The following is a 24,657-nucleotide window of genomic DNA, read 5'->3' on the forward strand; positions in this document are numbered from 1 at the left end:
TATTGTTTTCTGACCTTGTCTCTCTTGTACAGAGACATTTCCAGACTCTCTGGATCCTTCAGTGAGACTGTGAAATGTAGATCATGAAATCCCCTAATTAGTTGCAATTTAACACTGAGGAACATTATCCTGAAATTGTCTGAAAACTATTTCCTCACCCAGTCACTAACAGAGTGGTGAACCTCTTCCTGTAGGTATGTTAAAGCAAATGTTTGCACATACATTTAGGTTAATGCCCTTATGTTCTGTGCTGCCTATACTGTGTCACTTCAATGGACATAAGACAGGGTACAGTGAATTAAAAAAAACAGCCAAATAACATTCACCCATGTTTTGCAGTCAGTGGCATGAAAAGAACTTCCTTTATTAGCGTACATTCCTTCAATACATATGCAGACATACCTGATCCTTCAACAAACACATACAACCAACTGATGGAAGAAGGAAAGCTTTGTAAAAAACAAGTGGAAGTACAGATACGTTTTTTAAAAAACAACAAGAATGATTAATTTTTAATCAATTCCTTACATACAGGGCTACAAATGTCACAAATATGCAGACTTAATGCAGTGCTTGTGCAGGTGTGGCAGCTGGTTTGCAGGAGGAGGTAAACATTGCTGGCACTGAATGAATCTGGCAGTCCATAAAAAAGCCTATTACACACACAAACATGATGTTTGATGCACCTAAAAAGTCCAACCAGGCTCCCTGTAGCAAACTACAAGGGTAAGAACTACTGCAGAGCCTAAATGAATTCCAAGCTCCTACCTTTATAAAACCTTTTATGATAAAAATTGAAGTAACACAATGTCAACATCTTTTTTTTAAAAAAGATTTTAACACAAACATTCCCATTCAATTTTTGTAAGGCCTCCAAGGCCAATGAAGGTAAAAACTGGGGATTCATTTGTGGTGCAGGAGGAAGCTGGTTTCCCCTTTTACTCATCATCCTTGTCTTTTGCCCCGTGCTTGAGGATGCGGGTGAATTCTGCGTAGTTGAAGTTACCCTTCTTGTCAATGGGCGCCTCTCTGAACAGCTCATCCACCTCCTCATCCGTAAAGCGATCACCCATGGTGGTCAGGAGCTCTCTCAAGTGGTCCTCATGGATAACACCTTGGACAAAGATCAAGACAACCATTGAGTGGGAGATCAAGCCAGAGTAAGTGCAGTGATCAGTTTATACAGTTTGTTTTGACTTATTTTACACAGACTCACCAGATCCTTCCTCATCAAAACAGGCAAAGGCGTTACGGATGACGTCCTCGGGGTCTGTCCCATTCAGCCTCTCTCCAAACATGGTGAGGAACATGGTGAAGTTGATGGGCCCTGGTGCTTCGCTCATCATCCCCTCCAGGTATTCATCAGAGGGGTTCTTACCTGAGGACCAACAATGTTGATACATGTAGCTGCAGCTGTTACATGGAATTGCACAACACTAGACACATTCTTTTAATGACAAAACACAAAGGTGGAATTAAAGGGGCACTCCAGCAAATTAACACTGTACTTCCAAAAAGTTGTACAATTTTAAAAAGATATATCGAAAGTGAAAAAAACAGCAGAGGCATAAATATTATGACTAAGGCTCCTAAATCACTAGATCCTACAATATAATGCAACTCTCCTGTAAAGAAATACAGTTAAAGCCAAAACCATTGATAAATGTCTTTCAAATCTTTCAAACACCTTACTCCTAACTTAGAATAAAGACTGTCTATTGTAGATTTAAAGATGATGAACTTAAACTATCCATACTATGATGATGTCATCAGGATTATCTCAGTATTTCTCCAGATTTAAGGTATACTTTGGTTAATTCAGGAAATAACATACTGTTGTTCACAGGCTACTTCTCATAGTGAGTAAGCTACTGTACATTTTTTAATTTTAAGTACACAGAGTTCAATTTAATATTTCTGCTTTTAAACCTCTTCTTACATAGATTTTTTTTAAAAGTATAATGAGTGTGTTTCTGTGTACCTAGAGAGGCCAGCATGTCATGCAGATCCTCCTTGTCGATGAATCCGTCTCTGTTCTGGTCAATCATGTTAAACGCTTCTTTGAACTCCTGGATCTGAGACTGGTCGAACATTGCAAAGACGTTGGAGGTGGCCCTCTGGGGGCGCTTCTTGGTGGTTTTCCCCTTGGCACGCTTGCTCGACATGATGGCGGCTGAATCTGGGCCTGTGAGTATTCAGAGGAAATGATCCATGGATAACATTATAATAACACTTTATTATCATAAACAGAATGGCTGGGGTATATAATTTGTCACACAGATTCCAGCATCTTTTAAAAAAGACAGTTTGAGTTTGATATATATTTTTTTGCATCTATCTAACTCTTGCTTTTCTTTTTTATTTTCCCCAAGCGAAAGAATATTTTCCCCTAACCCCTTTGAAAGAAAGAATCACATTCTCCCTGAATGCTGGAGACAGAGATGGGTGTGAAAATGACAGCCTACTCTGTTGCTAGCTACAGATCCTTCCAGAATTAGACCTGTCACTCATGTTCAGGTCTGAAAGGGGTTGTCAGGTGTGTGCATGAGTGTGTGCGTTGTGATTGTGTTATACCCAGCGGGTCATAGCAGATAGAGAACAGGCAGGAAGCAGCAGGTGAATGTAGCCGATGAGTCACAGATGAGGTGACATGACGTGATCATGCACTGAAAGACACTGAGGTCATTTGAATACTGAAAGCACTTACTCACACAAGAAGATTATTTGATGAAGTGAGATCTAAAATTCTTTATTCTTCGATTTAATCTAATTTTCTATATTTAAATTGACAATTGAAAGCTAACGAGGGAGGTCATGAAGATGTAGAGGCAGATTTAGTAATACTAGAAGAAAACAATTTAGCAAAAATTAAAGTTTTCAGTTGTAAAAAAGAGGTTATTGGAGAGCCACTCTTTGGCAAATGAAAATTCCTCAATGTATCACTTTTAAAAACAAATAAAAAATGGAAGTTGAAGTTTCACACGTTGATTGATGGGCGGGGCACCATTATGTACACCGGTGACTTTTAATTTCACTTTTAATTTATTTACTCATAATAATTAAAATATAGAAGTAACCAAATTTGCCAATAAATGCCTTTATTATGAGTACCTAAGACAGTATCTGGATGTATGTCCCCAACTGCTGCCTGAGATCTTCGGGCAGGTCCCTCTTGGAACTCCCAAGGGCTAAGTTAAAAACCAGAGGTGACCGGGCCTTTGCAGTCAGGGCCCCGTCACTCTGGAATGACCTGCCGGAGGAGATCAGGCAAGCCACAATCTTGTCCTCTTTTAAATCTCTTTTAAAAACACCCTTTTTTAAATGTGCTTTTACTTCTTAACTCATCACTGACTTTTTCATTTCTGCATGGTTTTTATTATTCTTTTTACTTCACTCATTTTAGCTCTCCTTATCTTTGCTATGTTCTTTATTGTTTTTGTTTTCGCTCGCTATGTCTTGCACTCTGTAAAGCAATTTGTAAACATGTTTTTTAAAGGTGCTATATAAATAAAATGTATTATTATTATTTATCTGTTTGCTTCCATATGCCATCATGTGTCTGTACTGAAACAGGAAACCTGTGTATTCTTCTCTTACTCAAACAAGTACATCATGTCCCTTAGAACAAGAACAAAAATGCAGAATTATAATCTCAAGACTCATAATATATTCATAGAAGGATTTTTCTAGTACCGCATGCAATTTTTATCATGTCTGCATTTTGTCAGAAGACACATTGTATTTTCAAACACATTTCAGGGCGTACTCCAGCACTTATAAATAGCTCTCAGCTGTCCTATATCCACCAAATCTCTGTCTCCATGGGCCGTGTGTGTGTCACTGTTTGTCATCATGTCTAATAAGCTGCTGTGAGGGGCACTCCTAAATTTCGGTGTCTGATGTCTTGGTTGCTTTTATAGTTCACACAGAGGCCTCACAAGACAGAGCAGCTTTAAATACATTTGTATATTATGGTAGTTTCTTCCTCTGTTTATCTCTATTCAAATAAATGCGACCATATCAAATGAGCAGAATCATAACTTTTATGGTTAATGCAAACTAGCATGACCAGAGATGAATAAGTTCACTGTCCACATGTATCATCCAAAAGTGGATTTATATGTCAAGGTTTTCAGTCAAACTTGGATTTGAAACGAAGCAGCTTAGGAAAGATGTTCTTTCTTTAAAACACACACAAGGTTTTTGTCAGCATGGTATTCATCCTTCCTTTCTTTCACCACAGACACATGTTGGATCACTCTTCCCTGTCCTACGACTACTGTTTGGCTGCTTCTGTCCCTCCGTGTGCCAGAGAAATGAAGAAATCTGGAAGGTGTGTGTTGTTGGCCTGCATCCCTCCCATTCTCCATCCAGCAGTCGGTGAGGAAGCTAGAAACAAAACGGCGCCTCGCTCCAATTTAAGGCTCCAGGAAGAGAAGGAATTCCTCAATCGGATTAAGTCTACTCTCTCCTGCTTAGATGCTACAGTCTGCTCAAAACACACCACACTTTCATGATGCTGCAAATTGTGTGGCTGCTATAGAATCTGTTGCAGCTTAAATGAAGTGGCTCCAATGTAAACAGGAAAATAATTTGGTTATCTCTATTGTGCATACTTTCTTGGCTTCAGTGATACAGTAGTGTGGTATCTCCTGAGAGAGGCTGACTAATGATTAGCTCTACCACTCTTTCAAGAAATCGATAATCCAGACACTTTGACTGGTATGAATTTACATTTTCAGGATGTACAACAAAGAACTGTGCTCTCCAGGCCCTCTAAGCCTGAAGTTGTAAGCATGCAACAGCTGAAATATGAATCAACAGTGATTCACAATGACGAGACAACAGCATTTTCTGACTTTATCATGGTTTGCATTTGTCTGACGTGCCTCAGCTTGGCCTGTTCTGACGAATGTGTTTGTTCTCTGTCCACCACCGCAGCTCCTCTTTGCACCCTTTTATCCTCTCAGATGACAAAGCTCCTCTGTTCCTCAGTTCACTCACACGCACACGCATGCACACACACTTTGATATCACCAAACAGTGAGGCTGTCATCTCTCTTCCTAACTCCAGGTCATGCAGGTCACCACTACTTAAGAGAGGACGCCAACAGTCAGGAATTCCAAAAACAAACAGAGAATAAAGTGGACGTTAAGCTCTCATCGCCTGGACAGAGGCATACACAGAGGTGTGGGTGAGGTGTGTGTTTGTGTGTGATCTAAATGGGTCAGCTGCATTCAGAAATTCCTCTTTCTAATGTGCGTAGAGATGACATGGAGGTTAAAACACTTGCATTTACATTTGTTCTATACACACACACACACACACACACACACACACACACACACACACACACACACACACACACACACACACACACACACACACGTTAAAGATGAGCCTCTCTGACAGTGAATAATACAGTTTTTAAAAATCAAAGATCCAGTTCAAGAGCTTTCAGTAACTCTATCCTCCTCTCTCTCAGCACTGACAGTTGGTCATTGTACCCCTGAATTCAAGAGAATTTACCCACACAGGCCTTTGTAACACATGGAAATCATAATTAATATTCTAGCAATACACTGTTTAAATAACAGCTTTCTTTCTCACCTTGATTTGAGATTTTTTTTAAAAAATTGGAAGTCCCTCAAACTCCTTTTGTCTGGGTCCGACACAGCAGTGCGAAAGGGAAACAGTCAGTCCAACAGGAAAGTTTGTTTAAAGAATCAGACTCCCGGTGGGTCCCTCCCCTTTCCGGACCGGCCAATGGAGAGGCCGGCCAGTCCCGTACAAAGACATCTCAGGCAGGGCCATTTCTCCATACAAGGCGAAAGAATGCGCATGCTGCGGCTCGCTACTGCCTCAGACGCTGCTCGGGATGTTTGGGAAAGAGGCAGAAATGACAGGAACTACGATAAGGCTGCCTTATTTAGAAAAAAAAAGGGCCTAAACATTCAGAGGAGACTGAGTGTGGTGGAGGGTTGGAGACATGGGGGAGAGAGATGTGAGCATTTGCAGAGCAGTTTTGCAAGCCAGTGAGGCTGTGGTTTTCCTTAAATAGGCAGTTTGGCTGGCCATCAGTGCGGCCTGAACGTGAAGGGAACACCTTGAATTATGTCAGGGTGGTAACATCTGTTTTGTAGCTACACAGAGCCTGTTTCTCCTGAAATAAATAATTTGAAATCATAAATATGTCAGAGTTCCAAAGCCATAAATCGCTGCAGTGTTGCCTAATGAGTAACATCATTGTTTCTAACTTGGCTGTAAATAATCTCTTCTTTGGTAGGAGAAGTATGAATAAAATAACATATTATTCCTTTTTCATTTTACGAGTGTTTAATTATCCATCATATTTTTTAGCTTTATAATTACAAACTTTGTTGATACAATTACCCAAACCTTTGCACATTTAATGCCTAATTTGGGGATTATAATCTTCAAGTATCTCTGCTTGACTTTCATCTTTTAGCCTCTATATTTTCTGTTTACTCAGAGTTCCGAAAATATAGACACTTTTATCATTTAAACAGCACAATATCTGACATCTTTTGTTTAACAGCATGACAATTTATCAAAACTGCAGAGTGACACTACGGTGTTATAGTTTTTTTAGATTAGAATATGAAGAAAGTTACCAAGCATGAATGGAAGAGGGTGAGACTGAGCCTCTGTAAAATAAAGCCATGGGAAGGAGCAGTGATGCCCTCTGCTGGACTAATGTAGTCATATTTTTTTAATACTGGCTGGAAAATCCTCAATGAGTGATAATGACAGAGCAATGTGGGAGGGCTATCTGACTGTATGCTAATTGACACACACAATAAGTCTTCGGCAGATGTTTTCCTCTGCAGTTTCAGGACTGCACAATACACTCCAATGTATGTGCCTTAAAAGGCAATATCTTGGTATTAATACCCAGACAAAAATAATTCAGCTATCAGGCCACATGAGAAAAATAGGGTTCTTTCTCACAATAATAGACCATAGAATTGATTATTATTATTAGTCAAAAAATTAAATAATTAACAAAACAGTTAACTATATCTCTGCAACTTATTAGTATTTTTTTTTATGAACATAATTTCAGCCCTGAGAGGCTCCAGCATTAATAAGTCCTCAAGTTAACTGTTGCACACAATGAAGCAATATACAATTAGTTTTATAAACTCTTTATAGTGAGTTATATTTATTTACCTGGCTTTACAGCATGCATTTTCTGATGGCCCATGTCCCTATCTGACTTTTTTTTTTAGCACTCAGGTATCACTTTATGTTACAGTTTCTAACCAGAAACTGAAAAATTGCCATTCAATATCACTTGAACTGGAGCAAAAACGATTGCTCTTTTAGTTTGGCACTCTTGTTTCTGTCTGACGTTAAATGAAGATGTTCCAATGAGCCAAACTGCTGCTCGCTTTCCCATATTTTATTGTCTCTTGATATGAACTGAATGTTTCTATACTCATAGAGAGATTTGTAGAATTCAATTGTAAACAAAAAAAATGATTCAGTTTGGATTTCAATAACTTCTCTAACTGTAGGCTATTTCTTAATAACTGAAATGACTACAAATCTTAAGGTATATTAAGAGGGGCTATTATTTTATCCATGCAATAAAATATAACATGTTTTGACATTTTGTTCTTGTCTGTATAGGCGACTTTGAGTTCACCATTTCTCATCAGTTTCAAGGTCTTGTAAATTCTTCGTTTTAGTTTAACTATATTGCTCATTTCTCAGAAGTTGTGACAATCAGAAGCCAAAATTTGCCAATGCAAGAAAGGTGCAAAATATCAATGAAACCTTCATTTATCGTTTCGATTATGTGGTTCCTTTGTACTCATCAGTGGTGGACAAAGTACTCAGCTTCATTACTTAAGTCAAAGTATAGATCCTCCTATTCAAATATTACTCCAATACAAGTGAAAGTTGTTCTGTCAGATTATTACTTGAGTTAAAGTACTGGAGTACTTGCTTTTAAAAATACTGAAGTATTCAAAGTACTTTTTACAATATCTCAAAAAGTTGTATTTCCACAATACATAAGTGCAGTCAAGAATGCCTAGGAGCAGAAATGAAATGACATGTATCATTCTTCATTTCTAATACCTCTAACACGGGCTGAAGATATGTCCATTGGTGCTCAGGTGGAGAATTATAGCCATCATTGTCACCTCTAAATGAACTGCCTAATCTGAGTGAAATCTGCTCTGTGTTTACTCCACGTTCAACCGTGGAGACGTTCGATATACATGTACAACTAAACCACTGAGACAAACAGAACTACACAAACACATTTTACTGTCTTAGGGATCAGATTTCAGAAAAGAGAAGGAAACTCATGCAAAAAGTAGTGAGTAACTAGAGCACTGATAGAAATGTAGTGGAGTAAAAAGTACAATAATCGTCTTCTAAATGTAGTGGAGTAAAAGTAATAAGTATCCCCAAAAAATAATACTCAAGTAAAGTACAGATACTCAAAAAATTTACTTAAGTACAATACTCAAGTAAATCTACTTTGTTACTGTCCACCCCTGTACTTATTCGTTTATCTTGGTATGGTTCATGACATGCTACACACTTCAAGAATTCATGAATCAAGTAACGCTTTGTTTACAAATGATCGTTGGAGGCAGGACAGCTCTTCCTTTCTAGTTTGCTCATTGGTTATTGGCTTGATTGGCGTGTGCTTTGCGCAGGCGCACAATACTAGGAAGCGTCCCAGATGACTGCTTGTTGTTTTGTGAATTCAAAAGAGCACCACGAAAGGTAAGGTTTTGTCTACACTTTATAATCATTAACACAAAGTAGAGTAAATTAAAAAAGAGCTCAAATAGATTGTATCGTCGTTGAAGTTGTTAGAACTACGGGTAAAACAGAGTTTTGTCAATTGTAAGGTCGTTTTTACTCGCTTTTAGTTTGACACATTTCCAGGACAAGTCTGAGAGATGTTTCCACACTGAACTCCGTGTAAAGCAGACAATCCTCACTAAAGTTCACTAAGGTGAATATGTCTCTCTGTTCATAATGAGCACCGTTTTAATGTGTAAAGTGTGTTAATAGCAGCAGCAAAGACTTTTTTGTTGCTGCTTTATTTTTGTAGTTTTGGTGCCTCACAAGGTTACGCCATATTCTGTCACCGTACGAAATACTGGTGCGGAAGTTAAATGAGTTCGTGGCGTATCAGTAGTTATAAACAATGGTTATATTCCTCACATGTCACCTTAATTTGTCTTCGATTCTGCTTCACTCCGAAGAGGCAAATTATTTCTGTCCTTCATTGAGTTTTTAAGAAGACATTCTCTAAATCATTCCCCCTCAGCTTCCGCAGGGACCGTCTTAATCTGCCCGCCTGCTCAGTGATGGTCAGAGATATTATGTAAGTGTAGAATCTGATGTAACCCGACATTTTGGAGTTTTTTACGCAACAGTGAGTGGTCAAGAGAGTGTGACAGATGTGTTAATCATGAGGTCACTGCTAGAAGGCAACTATAAGAAAGAGACTACAACCCTCACACACTGCCAACTCTAAACACTGCTTTAGATAAGGAGCAGTGGGGGGTTATGTGTGGACTGTCCCTCAGTGCTGTATCCGTCAAGTAGCCAATTTGATAGTGCATTAAGACATTAATTTAAGCAGAAAGGACACTTTCTTTTTTTCCTTTCAGAGCCTCAAAGCAGCTGCAGTGTCAACGTCAGCAGTTTGTTTTCCTGAAAGAGCTTGATCTGGAATAATGCCAAATTAAACATGAACAAGTTACAAACTGCATGTTGCTACAGGTGAAAACAGTGATCTATGTACATCAGTCATAAACACATCCTCCCTCCCTTCTGTAACCACTCCACTATAATCAAGGGCGTAGTAGTGTGTGTGGGGGGGGGCTGACTACCTAGGGCCCAAGTGGGGAGGGGGGCCCTTAATGGGCTTGAAATAAAATGTGTTTTCTACTACGCTTTTCTTTTGTTTTGTCATAACTGCAATAACTAAAATTGTCTGAATACATAAACAAACATTCAGAAATCCGTTCTGGAAATTCTTTCTGGCTCCGTGAGATGCGCATCTCATGCCTAAAGTGGGGAATTGTCATATTTTCACGGCATCAAGTGTGGCTAAAGGCTGATTTATACTTCTGCGTTGAATCAACGGCATACCCTACACCGGGGGTCTGCGTAGCTCCCGTACCTACACCGAGGCCTACGCACGTAGCTGACGTGCACCTCCTCCAAAATGTAACTCCCCGTAGAGCCGACGCGGACCGCAAGCTCTGTGATTGGTCCGCTCGGCGGCTTTGTCTTTCCCGCATTTACAACACTTCCGGGATCCCGGACATCGGCCGCACATCGGCCGTGTATTTCATCTCCTCCTCTCTATTCTTCATGTAATCATGTCTGTATGATAAACAGCAACATGTATCAGCTGTAATTTAACATAACACGCTCTGAAACTCTGTGGAAAAGTAAACAGAGATCGTAGCGGGACCGGAAGCAGGCGACCGGCTATCAGAGAGACCGCACTGCCCTCAGGCGTTTCGGCGGAGAATTGCTGCGCGACACGGACACACCGACGCACAAGTATGTGGGGCTCATGTCCGCGTCAGCCCCTGCTGCGTAGGGGAGACGCAGTAGTATAAATCAGCCTTGAATCTGATTGAAAGTAAACTGTAGGTTTTTAGAGTTTTATTTGGCTTCATGAGGTTAGATTATACCAAATAATGCCCCCTTTTTGTTATTCAACAAGTCACTTGGCTTCAAATAATCTTGTTTAAAGAGGTGGACAGTTTGAAGGTCAATACTGAGCAATTACATTTGTAGAAATTGTTAAATAAATAATATTGATGTGTAGCTTAGATTAGAATCAGTTAACCAGGATAGTTTTAAGCATATTTTTGTTTAATGCGAATAAATCAGTATTATAGCAGCAATGTTATATTTTGTAGGATTGGCTGTGGTGATGGGGCCTGCTGAGATATCTTTTCATGGGGGCCAGAATTCCTGGTGACGCCCCTGACTGTTATACATTTGGTTATATCTGTTTACCACAGGCTATTTTCCTTCCAGTATTAACTTCAGCTGATCCGGCTGTTTCAGCCAGGCGTCACTCTAAATCAAATACACATGTATAAAAGCCTTGATGTAAACTGAAGTTTTTCTCATAAGAACCATTCTAGCTCCACACCCATACTTTACATAGGGCCGTTGGATCATATGATAGTTGTCAGAGTGGTTAGAGCACATTGAGGCTTATAATTAATCAACAGTCACTCAATGACCTCTCCTTTTTTTTGTTAGATATCAAACTCAGGCTTACCTTTCTGTTGAGGTCAAGTCCTCTTCAAACGCAGCATAGACAACGATGTCTGTAAAAATGTGCACTTTATTTGCCCTGCCTTCCTCCCCAGTCAGCTCGGCAGTCTCTGACGGATATTCCAGTATTGGTAGAGCATGGCAGCTGGAGAGCCCTGCTCATCTCTGATGGCCCAGAGAGCGGTGGTGAGGCCCAGAAGCTGTGTGACCGCTCAGTTAGTGTGTGTGCGTTTTCATGTGCAGCTTGTTTGAATAGCCCGAGCGAGCCTTTCAGAAACTGCTGGTCTGGCTGTCATGTGCAGCACAAGTGGGGAAGTATGAATTCAGTGCGACAGGATTGTGTGTGTGTGTGTGTGTGTGTGTGTGGTTGTGAAATTGTGTTAGATAGAGGAAGCGTTGGTGTGTTGCTGAATATACTGGGGCTCTCTCACACAGTGCTATATGTTGTGTCCTAGCTGAGAACAGAGAGGAATAGAGCGCTGTCATCTCTGATGATCTCTGATCAAGAGGAAAGCCTGATTCAGCTTACTAACACCAAACATCAAAACAAACTTTAGCGCTAGGTCTCAGTTGTCAGAGCTAACAGAATGTAGCCCTGATTCTACAGACAGAAGCAGGCGGGGGGTGAAGTCATCTGAGCCTTTAGAGGTAGCTGAGCATCCTGAGGAATGGAGGTGACAGGTGTAAGCGAAGGCAAAGTTCCTTGAGATGGAGTTCCTGTGATGGAAAAAGCCTTTATAGTGTTGTCGTATGGCAGAGGGGAGGTCGAGGGAACACAGCCTGCCTGGGAAGGGACATCTGCATCCCTCACTGTGGGTAAGACATCTGATTGGTTATGTGGACTTCAGGACAGACAACACAAGAGAGGCTGGATTTATTCAGTAAGAGTGTTGAAGTCACTTGTTTGTTTATTTTTAATGAATTAATGTTACATTTTACTTGTTTTTTTCAATCAGGAATATTAACCAAACTCATCACTTAAACTGGATTATTAATGGGATAGTGAATTCCTGTTTTTGTGATCATGTTATTAATTAAGTTGCGTCACTGTCATGTGATCTTGAATGTTGTAAGCTCCACAAAAGTCGACTTGTCAATTCAGGATCTCTTTAAAAACATGTTTTATTCATGTTTTAAAGAATAGAGTAAAGATCGGATATTTCAATCATTACGGTAAAATCTTATTCCTACAGCTTCTCGTTTGCGACTTCATTCAGTTGCGACAAAACACTTCTCACTTTCCAGCTGTGTTTTCATTTTAATTTAATTACTATTATAAGGTAATAAGCTGTAATGGGTTTTTCTGTTAGTCATGGAAGGCAGTTTTATGGCCTATTGGGGTGACCTACTTGTTTCTACATCCCACTGAAACTACTTTGACAGTCTGCAGTGTTGATGCAGGTTCAAACTGGGCTAAATGTGATGTTTTCAGTAGCCTCTGGCAAAGTTTGAGGTCCTGACTGACAGAGGCTGCCTCCTGTTCAACGTGTTCTGGTTTGATAGGTTTTCTTTTTGTCAAACTTTATTTAACTAACCTCCATCATTTAACTAGAGTTTGTGTTTTCTTTGGTCTCACTTGTTCGACCAAGTGACTTTGTTCACATAACCGTCCTGTTGTGCCAATATAATAGCGCTGGGAGCTCTTTTTTGGGTGTAGTACCAAGCCTCTAGGTAGGTTTCTATGGGGCGCCGTCTGTAAAGTTGTGCACACTGAAAATAACAACAACATTTCTACACATTTAGCTCCAAAACGTCGTAAAAACATAGAGTGAATTTTTAAAAGTCACTTTTTATCACATATTATATTTAACATTTAGAATTTAACAAAATTTTAACTTAATATCTTTTTTCACAAGAAAATTAAATGTGAAGAAGATCACAAATATTCCTCTAAATGTGATGGAAATGTGACTTTTAAAAATTCACTCTATTTTGTTATGATGTTTCAGAGCTAAATGTTGAGAAATGTTGCTGTTATTTTCAGTGTTCACAACTTTACAAACGGCGCCTCATATGTTTCTTTAATAGACCTCGCCTTCTTTCACAGTTGTTGATCTTTAGCATATTAGTCATGCATCTGATGTGATCCAAAGGTCAGTATGGTTTACTCTAAACACTGGAATTACTGACAATGCAGTCTATGACAGGAAAACCTTTGCTTACTGTCGTGGAAAGATTTAAAGTTGCACCAAACGCAGACACTTTAAGTTCCCGTGTCGGACCACTGTTCTCACTTCTTGTTTTTGCTGTTCTTGTTTTGTTTTCAGTCCCAAACCATGAATATCGTGGGCCACTTTGCTGAGACTGTGTTTGTGACAGTGAAGGAGCTGTACCGCGGCCTCAACCCGGCAACTCTGACTGGAGGGATTGATGTCATTGTGGTGCGACAGCCGGATGGATCGTACCAGTGCTCCCCCTTTCACGTGCGCTTCGGAAAGCTGGGTGTGCTGCGCTCCAAGGAGAAAATAGTCAGTGATTCCTCTTCACTTCTCTTAACTACAATTCTGCTATAGTTTTCTCTTCCTGCTTCCCTACTTAAACACATGTATACATCGCTGTGTTTTCAGGTGGACATTGAGATAAATGGAGAACCAGTTGACCTGCACATGAAGCTGGGGGACAATGGAGAAGCTTTTTTTGTGGAGGAAAATGAAAACATGGAGGTAAGTGAGAATAAGCACTTCTACATATTATCCATTTTCTCAGTTCTTCCGTCAGATCGCATCAGGACGGGAAGGTGCTTTTTATTTTAAGTCATCATTGCAAACTTTTCCTTTTACCCCGTCAGTCCGAGGTCCCAGCACATCTGTGCACCTCCCCAATTCCTATGGATGCCCCAGAGGAGCTTGAGGAGACAGCTGAGGGGTCCTCCATGGCTGGGTCTGGTGCCCGCAGGAAAAAACGCAGACGCAAAAGAATGCGTTCTGACTCTCACCTGAGAGATGAGGCCGGCTCCTCTTCAGATGAGAGAGAAAGAGAGAGAGAAAGTGATCAGGCTGGGCAGGAGAGTCCTATTAGAGAGGGCTCTGTCACAACACTGCATGCCAGGTTTGTGAAACATGTAGATATATTTCATGCTTTGTCATATTGATTATAGGTTGAAAACGCTTTCAATTTTTTATGAAGAGAAAATCAGTTTATCTGGCTTTTCTAAAGTGGTTGTCCTTTCTCCAGTGATGCATTTAATTCAACACAATTGAATGCTGACAGAGTTACATACTGGTAAAGCTGGTATACTGAAACTACATATTGTTGTGTTGATTCTCAACAGTATTGTCAATAAGACTAGCTGTTGTATAGGTGGTTGTGTTGCACTCTTCAAAAGTCAACACTGTAAAAAATGTCCTATTGTGTATGTTATAGTAAATCGGTGTACTACTCACTGTCTGAGGAGCCAAATGAGGAGCTGGGGGCCTCACAGACCAGAGACATGCATCCACACTCAGACGGAGAGCAGTCCCCCTCAGAAAGGTAACAAAGGTTCACCTGTAGCACATACAGCATTTGAGTGATGATTGATTGGTTTGTTTGTGTTGAGCAGCCCAGCTATTTGAGAATCAGATGACAGAGATAAGGTCACTTGGAATCCAGTGTCACGCGTTCTAACTTTGTTTGATCTTTTACTCTGTATCCCTCTTTTTGTCTTTCACCTTTGCAGCAGTGTGTTTTTCAGCCGGCCCCCCTCTCCTAAGAGTGACTCTGAGCTTGTGGTTAAACCTCAGGGGTTTTCTGAGCCTCAGATGGAGTGGAACTGGGGAGGCTTTCCCATGGTATGTAAACACACGCACACACACAATTTGGGATTGTCTTGCTGACACATAGTCGCAAACTGCCCTCTGCTTCTTCTCCCCCCCCCCTCACAGCTGTGTCAATCTGAGAGGACCTCATTGGACTTGCAGCGCATCTCCCCGTCCAACTACTCTAATTTCCGCACCATAGAGAGACAGGACTCCTTCGATGTGGGGGGCTTTCAGCCTGTGATTAGCTGTGGCAGAGTGGGCAGTGTAACAGTGGTTAGACCACAACCAAGGACTCAATCCCTGGATCTAGGCAGCCTCACTCTACAGTCCCCACCTTTATCCAAGAAGAAAAACTCCCACATTGCTCACTCCACCCCCACTGACCTCTCTATGTCTTGTGAACCAGCAGCTAAGACTGATATGGACTTGAAGTTAGAGGAAGAGGAGGACAGGGACTCATCTTTCACAGCTAGTCTAACAGACCGCACCGATTCTCCTGCTTGTAAAGAAAGCACAACCAGCTTTAAGCATATTAACACTGAGACTGGCGATAGTAGCCCAGAAAACCTTGATAGTGAGACCAAACCAGACAACGCACAAGCACAACTTTTAAACGAAAGTGAAGACTGCAAAGTGGAAAGTACTACAGAGTTAACAGATCCACAACTGCAAGGCGCCACATTGGAGCAGAGTGAACACGGGTCCACCAGCAGTGCTCCTGTCAGTGAGGGGGATAGTGGGATAGATCCCTGTGCAGAGGGAGGGGAGGAGGACAGTGGACCAAAAGCTGAAGGGAGAGATGCTGGGGCCACTTGGACTACTGTGGAGGCTGGAGGGAATTCCTCTGAGGCATCTTCTAAAACAGAGCAACAGGAGAAGAAGAAAGGTGAAGGCATCCTCTGAGCTCTTCCATAATTGTTACTTTTTAATTCTTGTTTTTACACTGAAGGTGTGTTTAAAGTCTCTGGCCAGCTTCATGTGTCATTTTGTTGCAGGTAAACGAAATCACCACCTTGGACCAACTGATATTTACTTGGATGATTTGACATCGTTGGACCCCGAGGTGGCTGCACTCTACTTCCCCAAGAGGTGAAATGAAAAACATTTGTTGTTTATAATATACTATACACTCAGAATACTGTATAAGATTGAACTTGCATTCATTTGCATAACATTTACTTGCATGTTATTTAATTGAAAGGCAAAGATATCAAATATGTCCATGGTGATTTCATTTGTTTGTGTGCTGTACTTCCAGTGAGGCAGAGGGAGGTTCTCAGCTTGGGGCTGAGCAGGGCTCTTTCTCTGGGAGCCAGTCACCTCAGTCAGTGGGCAGCGGAGCCATGGACAGCGGGACAGAGTATCTCTCCGATTCCACCTCCTACAACATGGACGTCAGCATGTCACTCTGTGGACAGGAGGGGGACACCAGCCAGATCACCAAAGGTAAAAGAGAGTGTAACCTTGAAACACTGCAGCATACTGTATGAAGGAGTGAGGGGTGGAGTAAAATCAGTAACCATGTTGTTTTTTGGCATTTATCCAGAAAAGTTTATGCAGCACATTGTGACATACCAGGATTTTGCCAACAATCCAGGCATCATTGAGAATCCGAGCCTTGTGATCTGCATCAACTCAAAGTGAGATTTATAATTAGAGATGTTTGTTTACTTACACAACTTAAATTTGTCTCTAAGTTTACTTGTATATATTTATTTTGAAGCATGTTTCATTTAAAGCACTAATTATGAAAGTGTTTATCCCAGTGGTTGTTAATTTGCTGGCTTTCATCTCTCACAGCTATTATAACTGGGCTGTGGCTGCTCCAATGGTCCTGTCAATGACAACTTTCCAGAAAAGCCTCCCCAAGGTATTTGTTGATTCTGTGACTCTAGACACTGAAAACGCATATTAGTTAGGCTTTCTTAATGTCCAGGTCAAATACTAATTAAGCTTACTGGGTTACTTTGAACAAGTCGACAGATATCAAATATTGTAGTTTATCAACATTATTATATAATTTTTATTTTTCAAAAAGCAGGTAGAAATCACAGTTTAGTTTCATACAATGGTTTTCGTTTTTCCTAAACATACATGAACTTGAACATCCCTCTCTCACCCTCTCCCCCTCTCCCCCTCTCCCCCTCTCCCTATATATGGTGTTGGTTCTAATTCTAAGCCTAACGTATCTGAGATAGCTTTGAAGAATGATTGCCAGAAAGTAGATAGTTTGGGCAAGACCAAAACATGTGAGTCAGATTGCACGGTGTCTGTAAACATCTATTACATCTCTCGTCTATCTTATCCGGGTAAAGTTTAGAAAGTTTATCTTTACTATAATGAAGTCTGTGAAGGACCTTAAACTGTATAAGGGACAGTCTAGCACAGCTTGAAGATGAATTGACCACTTTCAGAGCTCCATCCCAGAAGACATCAGATAGCTTTATCTGGAGTTCTGTTTCCCAGTTCAGTCTAATGTTGCTTGAGGGAGTCAAAAGGTCGTAGGGGAACGAGACATGGCCTCTTACTAGGTTTTTCACCTTAAGTGCTAAATCTATTCCATTAAGTGTTTGGATTAGTGGGAATGATTCTGTGTGGGTCTTTGGGAAGTTACACAGCTGGAAGTTGTGGGAAAAAGTCAGAACTATGTAGATTAAAAGTGGAAATTATTTGATTAAAGCTTGTAAATATGCCACCAACATACAGATCACTTAAGCTACGTAGTCCCTTGTCTTTTAAGATGTTAAAGCTGGGGTTGGTAATCAGATTTAGATACACATTTTGTTATACTGTTTAAAATGATCTTTATGTCCTGATGGCATCAATACATAATGTGTTCTTAAAAAAGAGCGAAGAGAAGCTGCTATCTACAGCCAGAGTAAACCTGGAAAAACACCAACCAATCAGCCTTTTTTGTGTGCCAAAATTTTAAACCATTCAAATCCTGTCCTGCCGTGGTCGTTTTGGAGGAGCTCTGAGGGAGGAGGGGAGGGGTTAGACGGAGTCATGAGGAAATGCTACATTCAAATTCATGCTAGTATTCCGAGACTACCAACCCCAGCTTTAAATCGTGGGTCAATCTTTGCTGGTATAAATAAGTGATTGTTACATAGTGGAGTAGCAAGGGGGACAGTTAACCAGCTGAAGTGACGTCTTATTTGAGTTCAGATTTTTAATGTACCAATGACCACAGGGTTGGAGGTAAAGTTTTTATTAGTATTATTAATATTATATTATCACTGCCTTCTCATCATTGCATGTGTGTGTTTTGTTATTCAGAGCACAATAGACCGTCTGGTAAAGGACAAGATGCCCAAAAAGTCTGGACGCTGGTGGTTCTCCTGGAGGAGAAGACACATGGACAGTAACCAGGTAAGTTCTTAGGAACTCCTGTTTATGGTCATTAACTGAGTTTCTGAAAATAACTGTCGCACTTTTGCACATTCGGTTATTGTTGTTAAAATGTGAAACCTTGTAAACAAAAGTTGTTTTTATGTTTGGTCCATGTTTAAAATATTTACTGAGACTCTTGCTGATAATGAGCATGCTCTTTTTAGCAAAAGACCTCAAAAGAAGAGCAAGATGAACCACTGACAGCTGCTTCCTCCTCTTTAGAGTAAGTCCCATCACTAACCAATGTTGTTACACCATGGACGACCTTATAAAACCTTACATGCCATGTTCAAGTTGGAATCTGGTCTCACTGCTCCACAGCTGTTCTTCTGCCTTTAATGTGTAATGAGAGTACTTAAGGACATTTAGAAGTAGAGCAGGAAAGATTCATGCAAAGACTGCCTGTACACTTTTATTTTCTCAGTTAAAAAAACTCATTTAATATTACATTTTTGACCAAATACTGCCATTTGTTGGTACCTGGTATGTGTATATAAAAGACAAACACCAATGGCCACAAGTAGCCGTGGCAGAGTGTAGTACACAAGGTCTTCCCTTAAATTGTTTGGCTCCCCAAAGGCAAAGGGAAACCAAAAAGTAAAATAAACACACAATGCAGGCTAAAAATATATGTTTAAGTTCTTGAATTGTCTATGAATCCCTGGTTCTGTCTTGTACTTGTAGTTGGGTATAGGGATGCACCGATCCTACTTTTTAGGTCCCGATATCGATACCTGGGCTTTGGTATCTGCCGATACCAATACTAGCCGATCCAATCCTGGTATTGATTTATTGATTTTTTGATTGATCTCTATTCCTTAATGTGAGGATAGAATCATATTTTGGCAACTTCAGGCTTTTCTGACTTGATGGTGAACTATAGCTGGGTTCCAAGTGCTAAACCAGAGGCTGGAATCCCTTAATTTCAAGGATCCGGAACAATTAAATCCAATAACCTGTCCGTTTTTTCACACTTTGAATCCATTAATAGAAGGTTTCTTCCTTCTTTGCAGTAGGCTACAGCTCATGTGAACTTCTTCCTTTGGGCTTCCATTACATTTTTCAGCATGATTTCCATCCGTAGGAACATTAGCGCTGCACATGTTGCAAGTTTCAGGCGGAGTTGTTAGGAAAAGAAACGTGACATGCACCTAAACTGCAGAGTCTCTGTAGTTATCCTCCATCATGCTCCAAAAAATGCACAGACCGGCCGGCGCTGATGACGTAGGAGACACACATGGCTGTTGTAAACACAGAAAAGCATAGAACTGAGATGACTAGATCTGCCATATGGATCGGCACTATATAATGGCCCCTTGTCACCGATATCCGATCTAGCTTTTTGAGTCCGATCTAGCCGATATCCGATACCAGGATCGGATCAGTGCATCCCTAGTTATGTAGTTTGATTTTTGAACAGGTGCGTGGTATTCAAATTCTCAGCATGTAGTTTACTTGAGTGCCAGACTGAGCTGAAGCTTTGTCTCCATTGTAAATTTAAAAAGTCAACATTAAACAAAAAAAGCTGTCATTTCATCAACTACAAGTAGCTACGTCATTGCTTGATTAAACAAAGGCTTGAGATGCATGAAAGCCAATTGATGGTACAGATCACCATGTGAAAGGACATTTAATTCATCAATGTGTGATTTTGGTATAATTGAATGTGTGCTTTTTCCTCAGAGCCACACTAGATGACATTGAAAGTGATGAGGCTGCCGGCCTTGGTCGAAAAGCTAGCCTTCCATCCAGTCTATCGACAGAAACCCTCAGCGCCACTCAGTGCATCAGCCAGATGTACCGCAAATCCCTGCGTCTGACCTCTAAACAAATAGTAAGACAAACACACGTTCATGCACTTACATGAAGAATGTTACTCTATCTTGTTTACGCAGTGGATCACAATTTACTTTGTGCTAATTCTCCCCTTTCTGAAAACCAGGAACAATTAAACCTGCGTGAGGGAGCCAACAACGTGATGTTCAGTGTGACCACACAATACCAAGGTACATGTCGCTGCGAGGCTGCCATCTACCTGTGGAACTGGAACGATCGGATCATCATATCGGACATAGATGGCACCATAACCAAGTAAAAACATCTGCTTTCTTACATGCCATGGTGTATTTATAGATCAGTGGGTCACTGTGTTCAATACAATTCATGCAGTGTTCATGATTGAACTGAAGGATGCATCAGAGCATTGTATGAGCTTATAGTGTCACAGTTTGATTTGTGTATTTGTCCCCTGCAGGTCTGACGCTCTGGGTCATATTCTACCACAGTTTGGAAAAGATTGGACTCACAAAGGCATCGCCAAACTCTACCACAAGATACACCAGTATGTAAAAACAGGGTTTGGAAAACTATGGTTAGAATATGGAAAACTATGGTTAGGATATCTGTATTGCTTTATGAAGCTTTTATTTTGATACTAATGGTGCTCAATACAAATTCACACTGCCACCTAGCGGAAGCGCCAAAATAAAAGCATCATAAAGCAATACAGATATCCCAGCCATAGTCTGTCTGTCTGTATGACTCCTACGGGTTATAGCCGGACTGCTCGCCGTAAAAATGTTGGATAGACAGTTTTGGAGGCCACAAAGAGATTTCACAACGCTCAGAGACAGAACAGACCCAGTCTATGGTACGGACAAGCTAGATGCTATTGCTAAGTCTGTATCGCTTTATGAAGCTTTTATTTTGGTATTTCTGCTGGACGGCAGTGTAAATTAGCATATTAGCTAAATATTTAGGTTTACAGAGAAAAATGTAAAACTTAAATTTAGCATTTATAATTATATTTAACATTTAGATTAAACATTTAACACTGAGATTTATATCTAACATTTATATTTAGATTTAACATTTATATTTATATATACAATTTATATTTAAAATTTAGCATTTATATTTAACATTTAACATTGAGATTTATATTTAACATTTAGATTAAACATTTAACATTTAGATTAAACATTTAACATTTATATTTAACATTTATATATACATTTAACATTTAGATGTAGCATTTGGATTTTACAGTGATTTTAACTTAATATATTTTTCACAACAAAATGAAATGTGAAGAAGATCACAAATATTCCTCTAAATGTGATTTTAAAAAAGTGACTTTTAAAAATTCATTCTACATTTTTATGACGTTTTGGAGCTAAATGTGGAGAGCTGTTGTTTTCAGTGTGCAAAACTTTACAAACAGCGCCCAATAACTAATAGCACTGGAAAATAAAAGAGGGCATGTATCTGTTGCAGATGATGCAATTCTGATGTCACTCTTGTTGCAGCTGTCTAGCTAATATGCTTTACCAGATGTTTGCCTGTTTGTTAATATTGTTTTTTCATTCTGATGTTGTGATTTTATAACAACACTAGCTGTTCAGTTAATTTGAAAAACATTTGACTTTATTGGAACTGCTAATCTTTTGTAACACAAATCCTGAGAGAAAGTGTTCACTATAAATTATTTGCTGAGAGTGTTGTGTAAGTGCTTTCCTTAAGTCATTTATGGATGGTGTCTCTCTTTTTCTTACAGGAATGGTTATAAGTTCCTGTATTGTTCAGCGCGGGCCATAGGCATGGCTGCTATCACTAAGGACTACCTTCAGTGGGTTAATGATAAAGGCACTGTTCTACCTAAAGGCCCTGTTCTGTTGGCTCCCAGCAGCCTCTTCTCAGCACTGCACAGGTAACTTATACCTCTGAACTACTGATGAGATGCTACTGAAAACACACATTTCTTTAAGAGCTTAAATTAATTTATTTGAAAGAGTCTAGCATAAAACTGTTAAATAGAAAATGCTCTAATATATGGGAGAGGATTTGGGCAACTGGGAAGAAAAATGGACGCCAGGCCAGGAGATCCGATATTTTTTTTTAAATTTTGACATTGGTCATTATTCTGACTTTTTTCTCAGTATTGTTTTTAATTCTCAGAATTCTGACTTAAGCTCAGAAGTAAAAAAAAAAAAAGTATTTTTACCATCTGTAACCCTGTTCCATACAGACAGCACATGAAATTGGTCAGAAATTGTACTTGAAAGTAGGAAAATCAATTAAATGTACTGCTGCCCTCTAGTGGCCATTTCTTTCATACAAAAAAAATACTATGCTACCTTCCAGTTGCAAGTGCCACAATGAAATTACAGGTCAGTTTCCCCTTTGTGACTGTGAACTGTCTGGTCTCAACTTTGCAGAGAAGTTATTGAGAAGAAACCAGAGGTTTTTAAGATTGCCTGTCTGGGTGACATCAGAGACCTGTTCAACCCACAGAGGCGGCCCTTCTACGCAGCCTTTGGCAACAGGACAAATGTAAGCAATGCTGTGAAACTGGCTCTTATGGAGAGACTGGAATTCTGTTTGAGGTCAAGGTTTTCTAGTTTCTGTTTGATTTTTGACAGTGACTAAAAAAAAGTCTTGTTTGAACATTGTATGATTTATTGTTATAAGATAAGATACTCCTTTATTATTTATATATACAAATATGATCATAAACTATGGGGTTAGCTAGTGGACAAGTCAACACTGGGTAATGATTGATCCTGACCTACAGCTGTTTCAATCAGATAATGTTTTTACACATAGATACAGCAAAGGGTGGAGACACTGACACTGCTCTGTTTAACTGTTTTGTTTTTGCTACTCCTGATTTGGCAGGATGCTTATGCCTATAAGGAGGTCGGAGTGCCTGATACCAGGTTATTTACTGTCAATCCAAAAGGGGAGCTCATCCAGGAGAGGACTAAAGGGAACAAATCATCGTAAGTGTAAAAGAAGATGGGTCTAAACACTTTTTTAGCTTTGAAAAACACAGATATACTTTGAATATCATAAGAAGTAGTGTAAAAAAAACAACTGTGAACTTGAGATAAGCACTTTCATCAAGATTGTGTGCATGCAACTTGAATAACCTAGGTAACTTATAAAAACAGCTTAAATTCAACTTGTGGAGGCCAAGCTAAAGCTTTAAGCCACTGAGGCGCTGCACCTGGAATACCTAATTGACGTGCTGTGAATTACCGTGCTTAATGAATGAAGGTCCAAGTCATATTTGCTTATTTCCGTGATATAAGCTCCAATAGTGTCCAATACATGACTTTTCACAGACGAACATACACACATAACTCCTGCAGCACCATGCTGCTTCAGCGGTCAAAAACTGTTTTACCTTTCCGAGCAGAACACCTGACCACACAACAAATGTTCCTACCTTAAATAGGAAATGACCGCCGATAACCCCGTACGACCTTAAATACGGACACAGGTCACACATATTATTCAAATCTGCCTTTACAAAACTTAAACAAATACTAAACTGTAACAGATTCAAGTTAAGGTTTAATTTAGCTTATGTATGTGTGTATTTTGCAGGTACAGCCACCTGAGTGAGCTGGTGGAGCATTTCTTCCCCATGCCGTCTGTGGAGGGGAGCAGGTCATCTGCTCTGGACTGTCCTGAGTACAGCAGCTTCTCTTTCTGGAAGGAGCCTCTGCCAGATCTGGACCTCAATGCACTTATGTAGACACTCAAAACACACACTGCAGACCAAAAGCCACGCACGCACACTTAAAGGCAGGCACATATACTCTTGCCTCTGTTGTCTCGTTTTACAAAGGATTCTTCCAAGTATACCTGATGTAGCATTTGATGGACCCTCCGTCTGTCGTGCCTGTTTATGAGACACTAAATAAACTGACACACAGAGAGGCAGCTGTTACATCTCACAAAGACAAAGCTACATTTTGAGTCTGAATTTCAAATATAAGTGCACATAACATTAATGGGTGATCATCTCTGTACTTTTACATAGACCACAATAGCTTTCACCGCATTCACTAATGTATGTATGAATCCCTGTAACTCACAGGACAAAACTAAGCATTCAGCATTCTTTCACCTTTTTCTTATTGTGTGAATGTGTATGATAGACATTCCAAAATAAGAATTTGAACAGTGAATATTTATAATTCTTCACACTGTTCACATTTCAGATGTCAGAACCAACCAAAAAAGTATTTAATTAGTAATTTAAGAATGCTTATATTTAAGGTTGTGTTAAGAATAAAGAAATGCCTCACACAAATGTCAGAACTATCCCACTACAACTGTCTGTTTTTATGTGATGAATGTTGAGAGTTACAGCGCACTGCTTGAAGCTCAAACACAAACGGCTACTAAACAATTCTGTGTTCCTTTTTT

At 39.9% G+C, this 24,657-nt stretch overlaps 2 protein-coding genes across 3 annotated transcripts; one reads left to right on the plus strand and one right to left on the minus strand.

Moving 5' to 3' along the window:
• Window positions 1-329: 329 nt before the first annotated feature.
• Window positions 330-5,743, minus strand: myl9b (myosin, light chain 9b, regulatory). Its single transcript, XM_034690950.1, has 4 exons — window positions 5,612-5,743; window positions 1,982-2,185; window positions 1,217-1,378; window positions 330-1,114 (listed from the first exon to the last, which is right to left on the minus strand). Exons 2-4 carry the CDS (start codon window positions 2,163-2,165, stop codon window positions 939-941), a joined length of 522 nt encoding a protein of 173 aa, XP_034546841.1. The 5' UTR covers window positions 2,166-2,185; window positions 5,612-5,743; the 3' UTR covers window positions 330-938.
• Window positions 5,744-8,669: 2,926 nt separating this feature from the next.
• Window positions 8,670-24,552, plus strand: LOC117813363 (phosphatidate phosphatase LPIN2-like). Of its 2 annotated transcripts, none has more exons than XM_034684550.1 (20): window positions 8,670-8,770; window positions 13,573-13,773; window positions 13,873-13,968; window positions 14,094-14,353; window positions 14,669-14,776; window positions 14,964-15,075; window positions 15,169-15,931; window positions 16,041-16,134; window positions 16,304-16,491; window positions 16,592-16,685; window positions 16,846-16,915; window positions 18,325-18,417; window positions 18,603-18,661; window positions 20,122-20,272; window positions 20,381-20,529; window positions 20,693-20,779; window positions 21,995-22,147; window positions 22,656-22,770; window positions 23,116-23,219; window positions 23,830-24,552. In XM_034684550.1, the coding sequence occupies exons 2-20, from the start codon at window positions 13,582-13,584 to the stop codon at window positions 23,978-23,980; spliced, it is 3,039 nt and encodes a 1,012-aa protein (XP_034540441.1). In that variant the 5' UTR covers window positions 8,670-8,770; window positions 13,573-13,581; the 3' UTR covers window positions 23,981-24,552. The 2 variants fall into 2 exon arrangements, with proteins under 2 accessions (XP_034540441.1, XP_034540435.1); XM_034684544.1 differs by lacking the exon at window positions 8,670-8,770 and adding an exon at window positions 9,755-9,781.
• Window positions 24,553-24,657: the final 105 nt, after the last annotated feature.

The sequence above is a fragment of the Notolabrus celidotus genome, chromosome 1, assembly GCF_009762535.1.
Source record: "Notolabrus celidotus isolate fNotCel1 chromosome 1, fNotCel1.pri, whole genome shotgun sequence".
NCBI lineage: Eukaryota > Metazoa > Chordata > Actinopteri > Labriformes > Labridae > Notolabrus > Notolabrus celidotus.

Coding starts and splice junctions, on each gene's coding strand:
- myl9b (XM_034690950.1), bottom strand. CDS start 2,165: ATGTCGAGCAAGCGTGCCAAGGGGAAAACCACCAAGAAGCGCCCCCAG. Junction 1,379..1,981: donor TGACATGCTGGCCTCTCTAG/GTACACAGAAAC, acceptor GTTGGTCCTCAG/GTAAGAACCCCTCTGATGAA. Junction 1,115..1,216: donor TTTTGATGAGGAAGGATCTG/GTGAGTCTGTGT, acceptor TCTTTGTCCAAG/GTGTTATCCATGAGGACCAC.
- LOC117813363 (XM_034684544.1), top strand. Junction 20,780..21,994: donor CTCTACCACAAGATACACCA/GTATGTAAAAAC, acceptor TTTTTCTTACAG/GAATGGTTATAAGTTCCTGT. Junction 22,148..22,655: donor CTCTTCTCAGCACTGCACAG/GTAACTTATACC, acceptor TCAACTTTGCAG/AGAAGTTATTGAGAAGAAAC.